At 36.5% G+C, this 16,952-nt stretch overlaps 1 protein-coding gene across 1 annotated transcript; it reads left to right on the forward strand.

The window, feature by feature from the left end:
• The first annotated feature begins 225 nt into the window (after positions 1-225).
• Positions 226-11,251, forward strand: VIP (vasoactive intestinal peptide). Its single transcript, XM_081945561.1, has 7 exons — positions 226-434; positions 2,102-2,218; positions 5,038-5,178; positions 5,398-5,502; positions 7,121-7,255; positions 7,742-7,847; positions 11,061-11,251. Exons 2-6 carry the CDS (start codon positions 2,112-2,114, stop codon positions 7,797-7,799), a joined length of 546 nt encoding a protein of 181 aa, XP_081801687.1. The 5' UTR covers positions 226-434; positions 2,102-2,111; the 3' UTR covers positions 7,800-7,847; positions 11,061-11,251.
• Positions 11,252-16,952: the final 5,701 nt, after the last annotated feature.

Here is a 16,952-nt window from a genome sequence, read left to right on the forward strand (position 1 = left end):
ATGTTCATCAGTCAAGTGATAAATCAACTAATCAGGGAGGGGGAAGGATGCCTTCCCTTGAATTAAATATGAACTTCCTTTGTCTCATAATATCCTTAACAAAACCATGACGGATATTTCCATACATCCCCCGGGGAATGTGACGTCTCCTGCATAATGCGATAGCTGTTTCTGAAGTGGAAAAGTGGTCCTGTGTATATAAACCTATTAAATGAGGCAGCTGGAAAGGCTGCACTAAGCGCAAAGAAAAGCAGGCTGGTAAACTTCAGACCAGCAGACCAGATACTTGCCTTTGAATACTCTGCTCAGTATCTGAAGAAAAAGTGTGGCACATTGAAGATATATTCAGCACCAAGGAGAGCTCCAAGTCTCCTTTGTGCAAAAATCACCTTTACTATATTTTTGAAGAATCCAAAAGTCCATCATCTGGCTTTGTAAGTAAAAGTTGATATTTGTTCATTTCAGTCTAGAGAAATATTGTTTTCCTTTAACCCATTTTAGATTTTTTGTATGTATGTAGAGTTGATATGATTCAATAATAATGTAACAGTTATCACAATGTAGTGTAAGAAGGCTGAAAATGAATTCAAAATATGAATTTCTCTTCTGAGGTGATTTTCTGATTTCTATCTCAAATAACAAAAGTTTCTATTTTTAAAAAAATGCTTATTTCATACTCATGATTTCATATTCTTTGAATTTCCCTTTTCCTTGAATAAAGGGGAATACTCATTATTCACCTCCTTCTAATCATTTAAATTATATCTTTTACATTTATATGCAATTTAAAACTTTGTAAATAAATAATGAAGACTTTGCCCCCATCATTTTTCACATTCACATGTTTAAAGAGTAGTTAAGAAATATGCACTTTAGCTTCCATTTCTCTAAAATTATTCAGTTAAATTTCAGTGGTACTCTCTATAATTTTTTTACATTAACTTTATTCTTGTGATCAGACAAAATGATTTTTTAAAACAATGAAATAAACCATAATTTTTCACATAGAATTTCAGTTGCAGAACAATGTGAAGATATTCCTGAGGGGAAGCTGTGTTAGACTATGGCAGTAAAAACAACATTTTGTAGCAGCTTGAAGATTTATATGTTTTTTTTAATAACAGAAGCTTTATTTGATCACACTCTCCCTTGGATAAATATTTTCAGGAAAATGGATCACCATCAACAAGTTTTTTCCTCCTCTATGTTGTCTCTAAACTCAGAGCTCTTTATGTGGATATTATGGACTAATTTTCAATAAGTTTACTAGTGTTACAAATCTTTGGGTCTATTTTCTGCCATAACTTCAAAGCAAATGCAGCCAATACAAGTTCTTTGATGCTATTTTTAACAACAGGGTAAAATTACTTTGAAAATCAAGATGATCTAAGTTAATATTTTGACACTAATTATATATAATTAGCAAAATTGTTTGTCTGTCAATCACTCTATTTCCACCTCCCCCCCCCCCATCCTATGTACCTCAACTTCAGTCATTGCTTTTTTATGTCAGGATTCATTTAAAATTTCTCTGCATTGCCATATGCTTTACCTCATGAAAGAAAGCATTTATCAAGTAGCTGAGCATAGCTATGACATTCAATATATTATTGGTGTTATTCGTATTACTAGTAACAGTTTTTCTGTATAAATCAGCAGAGTCTTCTGTGTAGACCTGCATAACAATCCCTACCTCAGATATTCACTATGAAGAAATTTCTGGCCTCTTGAGTATTTTAATGAAAATGTCTATCCACATTCTTAATTCGTACTTTAAGCTATAAATTAGCACAGGTATACATAGAGAGAGAGGGAGAGAGAGGGAGGGAGAAAGAGAGACAGACAGACAGAGAGAGCGAGACAGAGAGAGACACAGAGAGAGAGACAGAGATCTATATATCTATACCTACATTTACATCTATATCTACTGTAGATCTCATTTACTATAAATCTCCATCTCTCTCTCTCTCGCTCTCCCCCTCCCTCCCTTCCCCCTCTCCATATCAATGGTACTGATTTTCCACAGAAGGCTACTTCTGACAAGATCTTTGTTTGACACTGGTAATATGAAGGGCTTATTTCTGTCATTTTTGCCAACCAGGTCAAAAGAGATGGAACACAGAAGTAGCTCCCATCTTCTCCTCTTTTTTACATTCCTCCATGTTTTCTGCTCTCAAGCCATTGCCTTGCCTCCTTTAGGATCATATTCAGCTATAAGGTAAGAAAACCCTAAGCAATCTCTCCTACAACTGATAACATGATTTGCAAATTTAAGAACTACTTGAATCCTAGGGAGTGAAATAAGACAAAGTTTTACTTGTAGTGATAGCCAAATCTAATGGCAAATATTGCTTCCACTGTCAATCTGAACAAAGTCATCTGAAGAATATTATACTACTTTTTACTCTTTAACAAATAGATACCGGAGCATTTATTTAGGTAACTGAATGAGGTATTTTTGAGCTATTGCAATTGGAATTTATATTTTTACACAGAGTAGGATAGAAAAGATAAACTAGTTCAGTAAATATTTTTTAAAAAACAATAACAGTGATATTTAACTGGGGGATTTACCACCCTTCAGTTTGGGTGTTATAAAATTCAAGGCTGGGGTTAGTGTGTGTGTGTGTGTAGATTTCCATATATGCAAATGCACATACAACTGTAATCAGGTAATGTCATTGTGCAGCTACTAGCTTGTGAATATAATGAAGATGTTCTTAATTATTTGGAAAATTGTTAAAGTAGTCACTATATTTGTTTATGAGAAACTTGAATAATTGTCATAAATTTGGTGCTCTGGGATCTGGACTCTAAGCTTGTTTTGCATGGTTTCATTCACATAAAAGAGCACACATTACTATATCACACATAAGAAAACAGACACACCTTCACTTAGGGACTTCCCTTAGCAATAAGAGATATTTGAGATATCCAGAAAGCATTTTATTGTAAATCTTAAGAAATGAAGCAGGGTTGGCTTGGCTAGTACTTAGATGGCAAACGAGAAAAAAAATATCAGTATGGTAATCTAGATTAGAGTTATGGATAAAAACTTTCTGGAAGTTGCATTACTTTGTCCAGAAAACAATATATTATTCATGTAATACTTTGCATCCAGTTTTGGTCACCACGTTATAAAAAAGACATTGAGACTCTAGAAAGAGTATAGAGTAGAGTAAGAAAAATAATTAGAGGACTGGAAACTAAAACATATGAAGAAGGGTTGCGGGAATTGGAAGTGTTTAATTCAATGAAAAGAAGGACTAGGGATGACATGATAGCAGTGTTTCAATATCTAAGGGGCTGCTACAAAGAGGGAGGGGGGAGGTCAATCTATTTTCCAAACACCTAGAAGTAGAACTGGAAGCAATGGATGGGAATTAATTAAAGACAGAAAAACTTATAAATAAAGAGAATTTTCCTGACAGTTAGAAGAATTAATCAGTTGAATGCCTTCCTTTCAGAAGTTGTGGAGGGCTCCATCACAGGAGATTTTTAAGAAGAGATTGGACAACCATGTGTCTGAAACGATATAGGGTTTTCTGCTTGAGCAGGGGGTTGGATTAGAAGATCTTCAAGGTCCCGGTTCCAGCAAGCCGGCCTGGCCTGTTAATTTTAATTTTAACTTATTTTAAATTGTTTTTTTTTAAATTCGGTTTGTTTCTTTTGGATATGGATTTAATCTTTTTTAACTTTTGGGATGTGTGTTTTTTAATGTTGTACGCCGCCCTGAGTCCTTTTGGAGAAGGGCGGCATATAAATCCAAATAAACCAAACCAAACCCTTCTAACTCTATTATTCTGTTATGTAATGCTATGTGGGAATGACTTTGACAGATAGGAGGGAAGAGTCACAGCCAAGATAACAGTCTGATGACTCAAATTTGAGTCTGAAGAAGAGAAAGTGTCTGAAAAGAGACTCCTTAGCTTTTCAGAAGGTAAAAGTATTCTGAAAAATATTTTCAGTCTTGCAAAAATCTATGACTTTATAATAAAGATAGAACTAGTACCTCCATTTGTGCTTGTCTGGACTAGCTAACATCAATCCTGCATGTATAACCCTCACATTAACATGTTTGGGCCACAAATTGACTAGAGCCTTATTTATTTAAACTAACCACAATAAGTGAACAAATCAGGAGGAGCATGGGGCAAATTGCTAGTTCACATTTACTAATTATATTAACATTTTTTTCAGATTTCTTTTTTGATACAGAAAAGGATTTCTCATGAAAGGGAAATTATTGCTATATTGTGTCTATATTGTATCAAATCACCTGTTATTTATTACCTTTAATATTAATCCATCACATCTGCCATAATTTATAGAGCAATTCTGAAACATATGTTTTGTGTTTGGCTTTTCATTATTTCTGGGAAAGGTGTTAAGGAAATATTTAGGATTATCTATCTATCATCTATCTATCTATCTATCTATCTATCTATCTATCTATCTATCTATCGTTTAGGTTTTATTAAATTTATAGACCGCCCCCTCTCCCCGCAGGGACTCGGGGGGGGGGACTATCTATCTATCATCTATCTATCTATCTATCTATCTATCTATCTATCTATCTATCTATCTATCATCTAACTATCTATCATCATCTAGCTAGGTAGCTATTTTTAAGAAATACGTAACAAAAAAACCAGTGTTCGCAAAGAATTTCTGATCTAATATGGTCCCAGATATCAACCACTTTCCTGCTTTATTTTAAGATTAGAATGGGGACTTCAGCTCATACATATTTACTGTCAAATGTATGTGTTCTTTTCCCACATAGCTTATCTCAAAGAAATTATCCATATTTAAGTAATTGAGCTATATCACTCAGTTAAGCAAATGATTCAAAATCTCAGAGAGTACAGCATGGTTTCCTTCTGCTTTTAGGCAATGCAAAGGCATGCCACCATTCTGACACGAGTAGGTGACTTTAAAGTATCTTCGAAGTCCTTGCCTGTGACAATGCTTTCCTTCCAACTCATTATCAAAACTGTCTACCATCCTATTTCCCCCTCCTCCAACCTTTCTCAGACTAGGAAACACAATACCATTTGATGAAGAAAGTGAATCTGATCACACCCAAAGTTCATTAAAACCCAATGCTGATGTTCTTCAGGCTACTCTACCTGAAAATGAGAAGTTCTATTTAGATATGTCCAGCGCTATTGACAGGTAAAACTTTTGAACTCTAATAAACATTGGGGTGGGGGGTGTCTTTGTATGTTGATAAACGCACTGCTGCTTTCTGCTCTGTAGTTCTACTTGTCCTGTTTGAAACAAAGACTTTGCAACAAGGAGGGAATTCATAGCAATCTTTGTGCATATCACCAGTAAATATTAATCTTCATTTCTGTATAATAATATCCATCATACATTTTAAATCCATTATAGAAATATAAGACATGCTGATGGACTCTTTACAAGTGGCTACAGCAAACTTTTGGGTCAACTTTCTGCAAAGAAGTATTTGGAATCCCTAATTAGTAAAAGGATTGGGTAAGTGTACCATGTGTTTCCCCAGTGCAGGTTATCTTTAAATATTCCTATATGGTTCATATGATCCAGAAGTTTGTATTTTTTAAAATATTTGTATTAATGATAAAGAGGTTTGTGATGGTGAAGAAGAAAACTTTAACTGAACCTGGCAGTGAATTTAGAAATTTGAATTATAGCTGAAGAGATATTTACAGTACATTATTGCACTGTCTCTTTGTTATTGCAAAAAGGAAAGGAAAGCAGATGTGGCAAGGAAGACTACACAACTCCATCTGGTACAACAGTCATGACCTTTCCTGGAACGGGGGGGTCCTTCTCTCAGTTATTAATGTCTTGACTATCTGCTGCAATAGGCTATAGGTGGGGTTAGCTTTAAAGACAGTTCAGAAATGGATGGGTGTTTTACAATGGATTTGCCAGACAACACTGATGTACAGTAGGAGATCACCAGGCTGAGCCTGAGAGAAAAAAATTAGATCATTGTTCTACATCATTCTTTGAGCTCCTGGGGGAAAAGGTGGAATATAATTCTAACACATGAATACATTTATTAAATAAGTTGAGGTTGGCAAATGAGAGAGAGAGAGAGAGAGAGAGAGAGAGAGAGAGAGAGAGAAAGAGAGAGAGAAAGAAAAAGAAAGAGAGAGAGAGAGATGGATGCTGGAAATTAATGAAGCTAGAATATAATTTAGGAAAAGCTCTGATAGTGTGCTGTATACAAAATGGTGGTGACATGAAAACCTGCCCATTATGACTATGCATTAGGTACAAACCAGTTACATTGATAAACTGTGAACAAATGAATTAAACTTTGAAATTATCAATTAAGAATCCAGATACTGGATACAGAAACACCCTGTGCCTTGGATCTCCTGCCTTTTATACTGAAAAAGTGATGTCAATAATTCATTTGCAGGCATTTCACTGTTGCACTTAAATGTGCTGGATAGTTTGTGGATGGCACCTATTGATGACAGATACTATTTCAAGACCAATAAAAAAAATAATTACTGATATTTGCTACATGGTCCAAATTCCACAATTTATACTTGGATATTCATTCTAGCTATGCTTTCCCTTCAGAGTCAATGTGTTCACAAACCCAAGAAACATTTAATCATGAGTAACCCATAAGGGATGCGGTGGCTCAGTGACCAAGATGCTGAGCATGTAGATCAGAAAGGTTGGCATTTCGGTGGTTCGAGTCCCTAGCACAGCGTAGTGGAGTGAGCTCCCATTACTTGTCCCAGCTTCTGCCAACCTAGCAGTTCAAAAGCATGTAAAAATGCAAGCAGAAAAATAGGAACCACCTTTGGTGGGAAAGTAACAGTGTTCCGTGGGCCTTTGCCATTTAGTCATGCCGGCCATATGACCACGGAGACATCCTTGGACAGTGCTGTTTCTTTGGCTTTGAAATGGAGATGAGCACTGCCCCCTAGACTCGGGAATGACTAGCACATATGTGCAAGGGGAAACCTTTACCTTTTAAGACAAGTGGCTTTGCTGTTGTTGTTTTTTTTAAAGTGAGAATTACAATAAAAGTACGAATGTTGACTGACCTAGTATTTGAGAGGGTTGTGCATTGATATGCTTCTTGCAACTCCATTTTTACTTGAAGAAACAACAATCCCCTTGATCAGCATGTGCCAGTCAAACGTCACTCGGATGCTATCTTCACTGACCAGTACACCCGTTTACTACAAAGGTTGGCACTGAAGAAGTACCTGGAGTCTGTTCTAGCTGATAAAAGAAGGTAGGCAGAGGAAATGCCTAAAAATATCTGGGTTTTAAAAGGATCAGAGAGTAATAACCCATGAACAAAATCTTCTTTTTAATGCATGGAAAACAGTTAATAACCGCAGCTTTCTGTTATTTTATTATAATTTGAGGACAAATTATAACAAAAATAGTTTTAAACCACAGGAGATTTTTGTATTGAAAGTTAGGCGAGCATGACCTCTGTGTTTTCTATTTGTTATTTTTTGACATCTTTCTGCATGCAAAGGAATTATTTAGCAAAGAATTGGAGACCTAACTCTCAAATGGTAGTTTGATAATTACTAAATAAAAAAAAGCTTTGTATTATGTTTCCATAGAATAGCTATACGTCCTTTTATATAACAAACTAGTTGAAATGTATCTTTTCAGTAAAGACATATAATGTTTGGCCTAATAAAAGACAAAAGCACTAAGATTAAGTCATTCCTAGGGACTCAACAAAATGTTCATTGTTTCTCAGCCCAAAGGACCTTATGGATGAAATAGAATTGCTTGAATCAGCCCTCTCAGAAAATTAGGATGATGTCACTGTAGAGGATCTGGGTCTTCTGAATCTCCTCCCACTGGTAGGTTGAAATTTGTTTCCAATCACATTAACCATCTGACCTTTAATCCTTGACACCCATGACGTGGCGAGTCCTTTCCCCACATCTGCAAAAAAATATATCTTAAATTATATAACTTCGTATCACAAGAAGATAATTGCAGGGCTTAAATATATGTAAGCTAATGAAAATTAGTAGCTTGATATGGTTAATGCATTCAGTTTCCTGGGATTTGACTTAAACTGTGAATTTTAAGCTGCTATAGCTTGGTATGTCTCCTCCTGAATTAAGGTAAAAATCATGTTTTTGAAGATCATTGCACAAGCATTTACCTTTAATGAGATAGAAAGAAGATAGATAGATAGATAGATAGATAGATAGATAGATAGATAGATAGATAGATAGATAGATAGATAATCCATAGCTTTCTCCTTCATATCCTTCTGATTAATTGAAACTGAATCTGTAGCTGACAATCCCCAAAGTTTATCTGAACATACCAGACCTGCATTTACAAATGGTTGCTTCATAGTTTGATTATCTGTCAGTCACTCTCAAACTGTGAATTCCCATACATGTGCGACTGAAATTATGCAATAGTTTCAAAGCAGTGAGTTGTTCTGCATTAAGCCAGTAAAAAGCAATCAATGAAGGAAAATACCTCTTCCATGGTTTATGGTTAAAATGGAACAGCTTTGTCTAGATCTTTTATTGGAGATGGAATTTAGGGAGACAAAGAACCTTATCAGACATAAATAGTGGTAAATGACATATCTGGGGAAGTTATCTATATGTGGACCCTAATGACAAATAACTGTACCTAGTTAAAAATATTGGCCATGCAATATCCTAGCAAGCATGTTCCTATTTAGGATACCAGCCAGCCAGGCATGCTTGTCAGGATCCAACATTGACTAATTTAGTTCTAAACATGTGCTGTATTCTTTGATTTGCTTCCCTCTGATATAATGTTCAATTATTTGTGCACACATTGTGGTAGGTAAGGTAGGGAAGAGTCGTGTCTTGACAAGTATGGAAATATCAAATCCGACTTAAAAGACAGTAAACTGGACTATACTGTAGCATTGGAACATAAAAAGCAGCATGGTGAATCAGGCTTAAACACTATCTAACCCAGCATTCTGCTTTTAGGGATTTAATCTCTCTATAAATCAAAACAGCTACTTCTAGGTATCATTTCCCCCCACTACTGTTCAACAAGTATTGAACAGACATATATCTGATACTGGAGGCAATATAGGGCATTGGCCATTAATAGCCTTATCAACCATGATTTTATTTAATTCCCTTTTAAAGCTGTCTGGTGGTAACCATCAAGGCTACTCTTTCTAGTAAGTTTCTGAATGGAACTATATACTCTTTGAGCAGCATTTTTTTCCCCAGTTCATCTAAATCTTCCACCAACCTGTTTCATTGGATGAACTTGGATTTTAACGAACATCCTGTAAAATAGCCCTCTATATTTTTTCCTGTTCCAAAAAAGAGGCTAGCCTTTCTGCAGCTGCCATGAAAGTCAACTTATAAGATCAACAGCTCAGAACAATGTTATACAAATGGGACAAACAATAAACAAAATGCACGCAATTAGTACTTTTATATTTAAAGATAGTGATGTAAGAAATACTGCAGTTGTCAAAACAGAATCTTCCAATAATTTATTTAGTTTCTACCTTCCTTCAGCTACATCCTACTAAGAACTATCCATGTTCAGAATTCTAAAAGGTCTTAGAAGAGATGAAAATAAGCAATTTTGGTCTCTAGAAATGAAAGGAAGAACAAAATGAGTTTTCTCTCCTTTGTCTGGAAAACAGAGTAGCTTCTTCTGGATGCTACTTCCCTAAGATTTTGTCCAAACTGTGATTCTTCCTTTATTTCAATATGAGGCTCCAGCATCTAATTATAGATGCAATTATTCTTTCAGAGGCATCAATTGTTTTGGACTTTGGCTGCCATCAACCCAGTTAGCATGATTAATGGCTTGACATCTGTCATCACTGGAAGATGTTTAATCCACTACCTGAGGCTATTTATGACAAAGCATATAGAAGAAGCATTATGATTTAAAAGCATCTTTAAAAGTGTATTGCTTATATTCCCATATTGAGGCCATCAGCACTATAAAAGACTTTGTGTGTGCAGATGTGGGGAAATCATACATAAAGTGGGATCTGCTGGTTGGTCATAGATCTCCTTATAATGCAATTTGCACAATTTCTCTTTTGGCTGGATTACAGAAATGCTAAAAAGGTGATGTTTTTATTGAATCGATTTTCATTTAATTACTAGAGCACAAGCAACATGTATTATTATTGTTGTTAGTATTACTGCTAAGGAGAAAATCTCTCAGTCTAATAGAAGAGTTGTATATCAACAGAAGTACGGAGCTTGCAAGTTTTAGTTCATTAATTAAGAAAACCCAGCTCAAAAAGTTGACTTAAGAAATCCTCTCAGCTACAGAAAAACTGTATCAAGAAAAGTTTTTATTTACTTTGTTTTTAAATATCATTTCCCTCTTGACATGGAAATTGAATTGATCCAGCACACAATCTCCACTAGCTTGTGCAGGAGAGTGGAACACATTAACAAATCCCTCTTAACTCTACTACCCATCACATTCCCTACCCCTCTCAAGCCACTTGACAGGATTAGGGGATCTTTCAGAACAAGAATATCTGAGTGTTTGGTTATCAGGAGTTGTATTTTTCCAAATCATTTTTGGAAGGCACTATAGTACAATGACATCATCACAGAGGTAGGACTGGAATTTCTATCCCCTTTCCTTAAATTGGTGGGTTTCATATTTTTTTAAAGTAAAATGATAGGATTAAACATTACTGGTAAAATACTTTTTTTACTTTTTATTTTGAGAAAAATAGAAGCCAGTAGAAAATCATGGTGCAGACATTCAGTTTGTCAAGACATTTCAGACGGTGATGTGGGGGGCACCAAAAAGAGGATGAGAGACCCATGTGGTCCAGAGTTTATGACTTTGCACCCACCTTTATTCTAGGGGAGACATTGTAGTCAGAATGGTAAATCAACTGGTGAATATTTCTTTCCACTTCTGGGAATACGTAAAAACTTGAATCCAAGCTAGCAGTTATCAATTAGTGAGATCAAATTTTTAAGAAATATCATCATTCTTCATTAAAGTGTATTAAACACTTAAGCTCATTTTTTTGTTTTTTTCCTTTCTTTCTCTGTCTCTCTCCAGAACCTCTGAAGATGACTCATTAAAAAAAAAGCCTGCAAAAGTCCAGCAAAAAGAAAAAAAAATCCTAAAAAAAGATCAAGCTATTTTTTGAGTTTCTCATAGTATTTCAAAGAGATGATTTCATTATTTAAAATCAAAATAAATATATATTGTGGAGTGAAATTTGTGATATTTATGTTTCTTATATAATAAAAATGAATGCTTACGCTGTGAATAATAACTTTAGAGTGATCGAACTGTACATACTAAATGTATGCTGGTTTAACTCACACTAATTCTCTGTCTTCGGATGCTGTGAGTCTGTTGCTTTGATGCCTGCAGTTTCAGTAAAGACAAATAATGCAGAGAAACAAAATACATCAAAAGTTGCTGTTTATACTTGATACAGAAAATGGCGTAGGCTCTTTGCTGGATAATTCAGGGATTTCTGTGTTGTCCTTTCCTCATCCCTGCTATCTCTGCCTTACGGGAGACGTAGCAAGATATTTCAAAAATAGGCTGCAATAAAGCACAAAGGTATCCATGTGAAATCTGGCAGCGTTTTGCTGCCTTCCATCGTCATACAGGCAATCCTCGGCTCACAACAGACTATTCAAAGTTACGACATCACTGAAAAAAGGGACCTAACACCATTTTTCACACTTATGGCTGTTGCAGCATGGTCACAAAATTTGGGTACTGAGCAACTGATTCATATTTATGATGGTTGCTGTTCTCCCAGGATCACTTCACCTTTTGCAGCCTTCTGGCAAGCAAAGTCAACGGGGAAGCCAGATTCACTTAAGAAGCATGCTACCAACTGAACCACTGTGGCAAGGAAGGTCGTAAAATGGGACAAAGTTCACTTCACAACTGTCTCATTTAGCAACAAAAATGTTAGGCTCGATCGTGGTCATATGTCAAGGACTATCTGTATAATAAAAGCTTGCAGTCCTGACTTTTAACAGGCATGCCCAAGCTTGGATGGAAGAAAGATATTTCACCAAGTCAAATAAATGGCATTTCCTTAATGTCAGCAGAAAAATGGTGTTGCTAAAGCACAGGGCATCACTCCAGAGAGTTAGACAATAAGAAAATAAGTCGATTGAATTTGGAATGGAACTGTTAGGAACATTGGCTTGTCACTGGAAGCAATGGTTAAAACTCTAGCAAGGTATAGTAGATATGGGAATATTTTGATGGGCGAAATATGTGGAGAGAGAGAGAGAGATGGAGGGTGGGTGAGTGAGTGGAGGGGGAAAGAGGGGGGAGGGGGGAGGGAGGGAGGGAGGGAGGGAGAGAGAGAGAGAGAGAGAGAGAGAGAGAGAGAGGGAGAGAGAGGGAGAGAGGTGCAGACACGTGCGGGTTGTGGGGAAATTACTTTCCCAGAAAACTGGCAAAGCAGAAGATGAGAAGTAGAAATCTTGTGTAGACACAAACTTTGCCTGATTCCCAAGTGCTTCTCCAGCTTGACAAAGTTTGGTTTACTGACTGACCTTTTCAAGGGATAAGCCTAGCTTCTGTAGAGCCAGCAAGAGAAGCCTCTTGAGACATGACTTACTCAAAGCGCCATTGATCGTTTTCAACTGGAAAAAGTCCAACACCCATAAATAAACTACTTGCCAGTTCAAGGCTGGAAACTGACAAGCTAAATATTGTTTCATCTAAAAGATTTTCCAACATAGGTAGCCGGGGCTTCAATTTCTAATATTGACAGGTGGTAGCAAGTCATAGTTTATAGTTATAGTTTGCTATTCTGATGGTGTTCTGCTTATCTTCAATGGGAGAATGTTAGTCCCTTGCATCTCCTTCCATATGTAGATGATAGCTAACTATTGTTGTGGAGTTTTACCCTTCCATGCAAATAATAAGTGAACAATGAAATAAACTATAAACTGTAGACTTTTCCTCTCCTTCCTTCCTGGAATTTGAAATATGACCATTCCAGAAAGATTTTTTTTTAAAAAAGAAGCAATGTCCCAAAACTTCTAGCATCTGGGCATCTTTACAAAAAGTAGGCGAGACTTGTAGGAAAATGAGAAGGAGGCATTGGGGCAGGTTAGAATTGGCTGGAAAGATGTTCCTTCCCAGTCCCTGCTATGATCCAAACAAATTTCTTGAAAGACCAAGTGGGAAAAATACTCAGCTTACAAAATAAGGGGAATGTTCTCAATGTAGTACATGGTGAACTGGCCAAATTCATACCCCAGATTGCTACTCAGGCTCAGCCAACCAGCTTGGACCCATGTTGTAGTTGCTATCATTATTACCAGCAGCAGCCAGTGAACATCCTTATTCCAGTAAGGATATAAAAAAACCCTACCCCTCTTTCTTTCCTAGCACAATTAATATTAGCATGATGTCCAAGATGCTCTGGAGCTTTCTACAGCATAAGGAAGAAATAGATGCAGAAGACAAACTACAGGGAAGACTTGTTGAGGACTCGCTGTTATAAATGCTGTTATTCATTTACAAGATCTGGACCAGCATATAGTATGTTAGCATTTGATCAGGACTCAGAAGCCATGATATGGTTGGCGTTTGATTATGTAGTCTTGAGCACTCTGATTTATTTTAAAGGATTATTAAATGAACATGTTAATCATTTACTACGAGATATAATAGCAATAGTGTTGGGAGTATACTCCTAGTGTTGGGCAGGCAATATATATCTATCTACCATGACAAATGGTCGCTGTTACTTTAAATGAGTGGATGTATCTAACAGATGTAATTAGTTTTGCTATAAGAGGAAGTCAGGAGAGCTCATTCTCTCTCTGATTCTCTCTCTGCTTGTCCTATGATTGATGACTTGATGACTGGAGCGTGAACTGCGACTATAAGCAATTGTTTGTTCTTTGAATTGTGTTTGGACTAATATCTACTATCTACTATCACTGCGTGTGAAGCAAATTTAGTAGTAAAGCTACTTGTTTTTACTAGCAGTGTCTGTGACTCTATTTGTGTGTTTCTACTAGCAACGTTTTCCTCTCCGGCTGCACATTCCGCTGCACTACTCTCTGTCTCCCAATGGAGATACCCCCTAACACTGGTTATGGGCCCAGTGCACCCTGTGTATCCAGAGTGCCAGCTGCAGTGTTAAGAGAGTGGAGTTGCTACACACGTTATAGTTTTGCAAATATCTAGTTAGTCAGATATACCTGGGAAGATGGCACAAGGTCAAACTCTGAATTTATTATTGAGCACCCGGCTGGATGGCACAAACTACGTATCCTGGTCTGCAAAATGTAGTTTACTATTGCATAGTGAAGGGCTATGGGACGTAGTACAGACCCCACTGGATGTCACTGCCTGGGATGCAAATAATGATGATGATGCAAAGAAGATTGCAGAGTTCCAGAGAAGGAATGAACGGACGTTATGCATTATTGGTCTCACACTGGCTGACCAACAACTGAGTCATATCCAAGGTGAACAATCTGCTGCTAAATGTTGGGACAATTTAAAGAAAAAATATGTTCGAGACTCTGTGGGTGCCCATATTAATATTACAAGGAAACTCTTTAGAACACGACCCACCAAGGGTGGTAACATGTTAGCACATTTGAACTACATGAAGCAAATGTTTCAAGAGCTACATGAGAAAGAGTTAATTTTTTCGAAGCAGCACCAAGTTTATATTATTCTCTCATCACTTGATGAAAGTTACAATGATTTTGTAACATCTTTTGAAGTTCTATCTCAACAGGACATTACATTGGTCTCAACTACTTCAAGACTGCTGGAAGAGTCTAGAAGAAGAGAAGATAGAAAAGAATTAAGAGAGAAGACGCCAGAGAGTAGTGATTTACCTAATTATGTATATACTGTATGTTGTTATAATTGTGGTAAGAAGGGTCACATTGCCAAGTTTTGCAAAAAGCCAAAACCACAGAAACCTCTACAATCTAGAAAACATGATATCAATGTGACTATAGATAATAATGCATCATTTAACCACAATTTGTGGATTATCGACAGTGGGGCATTGATGTGCATTACTAAAGATAGAAAACTTTTTGTAAAGTTGGTTACAAGTAAACAACATGTTTCTTTAGCGAATGGGTGGAAGCTAAAGGTATCGGGGGAAGGTATTGCTAAATGTCCATGTATTTCTGAAACATTGCATATGTTATATGTATCAAAAGTTAAGTTTAATTTACTTCAGTTAAAGTTTTAGTTAATCATGACAACATTGTAACATTTAAAGGGGATAATTGTTTTATTGAAAAAGGAAATATTAAGGTTGCTGCTAAGCTACAAGATGGGTTATATGTAATGTATGATTCCAATGTTGCTAATGCTGTATGTTCGAATGTTAAACCCCACAATGAGTGTATTCATTTAATGCATAGGTGAATGGGACATATCAATTTCAAAATGTTGCAAGAAACAGTGAAGTTATTTGATGGTGTGAAGATAAAGCCATATAGCCAGTATATAAATTGTAATGTTTGTAATGAACAGAAGAGTAGAGCTACTCTGGCTAATAGGTTAAATGGGTTTAAGACCAAGAAACCACTGGAAGTGGTATTTGCTGAATTAATAGGGCCAACGAAACCTAGTTTGGGGGGAGCCTGTTATGTACTAAGCATTTTAGACCGTTATTCAAGATATGGTTTTTGTTTTCTGTTAAAAAACAAAACAGAAACATTTCAACAGTTCACTAACTGGGTTAAATTTGTAGAGAGGAAAACAAACCATAAGATTATTACAGTAGTGACTGATAATGGTACAGAATTCACAAACTCTAATTTTATGACTATGTTGCAAAAGGCTGGTATACAACATAAATGTTCTGCACCTTATCGTCCCCAGCATAATGCATTTGTGGAAAGAAGAGGACAGACATTGCAATCTATGGTTAGAACTATGCTAGCTGATGCTGGATTGCCTGAATCATTATGGGGTGAGGTGATGATGTGTGGAAATCATATTTTAAACAACGTAATTAACATCACAACTGGTGAAATACCGTTTACCAGATGGTATGGTAAGAAACCAGACCTCTGTTACATGCACATATTTGGAACTCCAGCTTGGGTTCATATTCCCTCACAATTGAGACATAAAGGACAAAAAAGAGCTCAACAACTAATTTTTATAGGCTATAATTCTAATCATAGATCCTACAGTTTTTGGCAAAGAGGATCAACAAGGATCGTTAGTAGTGCAAATTCCAAATTTATTGAACATATAGGATGGAATAGGTTAGAACTAAATAATGATGTAATTATAGAAACCAAGCCTAGCACTCATGAAGATGATGAGAAACCAGGATTGGATATTAAAAATGAGTTGTCTACTCAAGGGGAAGTAGTAGAGCAGGAACAAGTGAAAATAGAAAGTCTGGTAATAAGTCCTGAGTTACCAAGGCGTTCTACATGTGTAACTAAGCCACCTGATAGGTATCAGGCAACTATGGCTTATCAGGTTAACAAAGTTTCTGCAACATATCATGAATTGACCACATTTCTTCCAGAAGATCAAAAGGAATGGAGAACGGCAATGACTAAAGAACTTAAGTCTTTGCAGAATATGAAAGTTTATGAAAATACTGATTTACCTCCAGGTAAGAAAACAATAGGGAGTAAGTGGATATTCAAAATAAAAACTGGCGTAGACAGAGCCATAACATATAAGGCTAGACTAGTGGCTCAGGATTTTGACCAAACAGCCACAGATTATGATGAAGTGTTCGCACCTAGTCTAAAATCCACTACACTTAGAGCCGCTTTGGTGTCACTTCCGGTTTGCTTGGAGGGTCATTTTAAACACTCCGAAGGCATCAGCGAAGCCTCCGGATGGTCCCTGAAGCCTTCGGAACGCTTAAAACGACCCTCCGAGCAAACTGGAAGTCACTTCTGGTTTGCTCGGAGGGTCATTTTAAACGCTCCGAAGGCGTCAGGGAA

This window comes from Natrix helvetica (assembly GCF_964273705.1).
Source record: "Natrix helvetica genome assembly, chromosome: 2".
NCBI classification, from domain to species: domain Eukaryota; kingdom Metazoa; phylum Chordata; class Lepidosauria; order Squamata; family Natricidae; genus Natrix; species Natrix helvetica.

What these genes read in the sequence shown, in the direction of transcription:
- VIP (XM_081945561.1), top strand. Translation starts at nt 2,112, where the DNA reads ATGGAACACAGAAGTAGCTCCCATCTTCTCCTCTTTTTTACATTCCTC. An exon ending in GGATCATATTCAGCTATAAG is followed by an intron (nt 2,219 to 5,037) that starts GTAAGAAAACCC and finishes AACCTTTCTCAG; the next exon opens with ACTAGGAAACACAATACCAT. An exon ending in GTTCTAGCTGATAAAAGAAG is followed by an intron (nt 7,256 to 7,741) that starts GTAGGCAGAGGA and finishes ATTGTTTCTCAG; the next exon opens with CCCAAAGGACCTTATGGATG.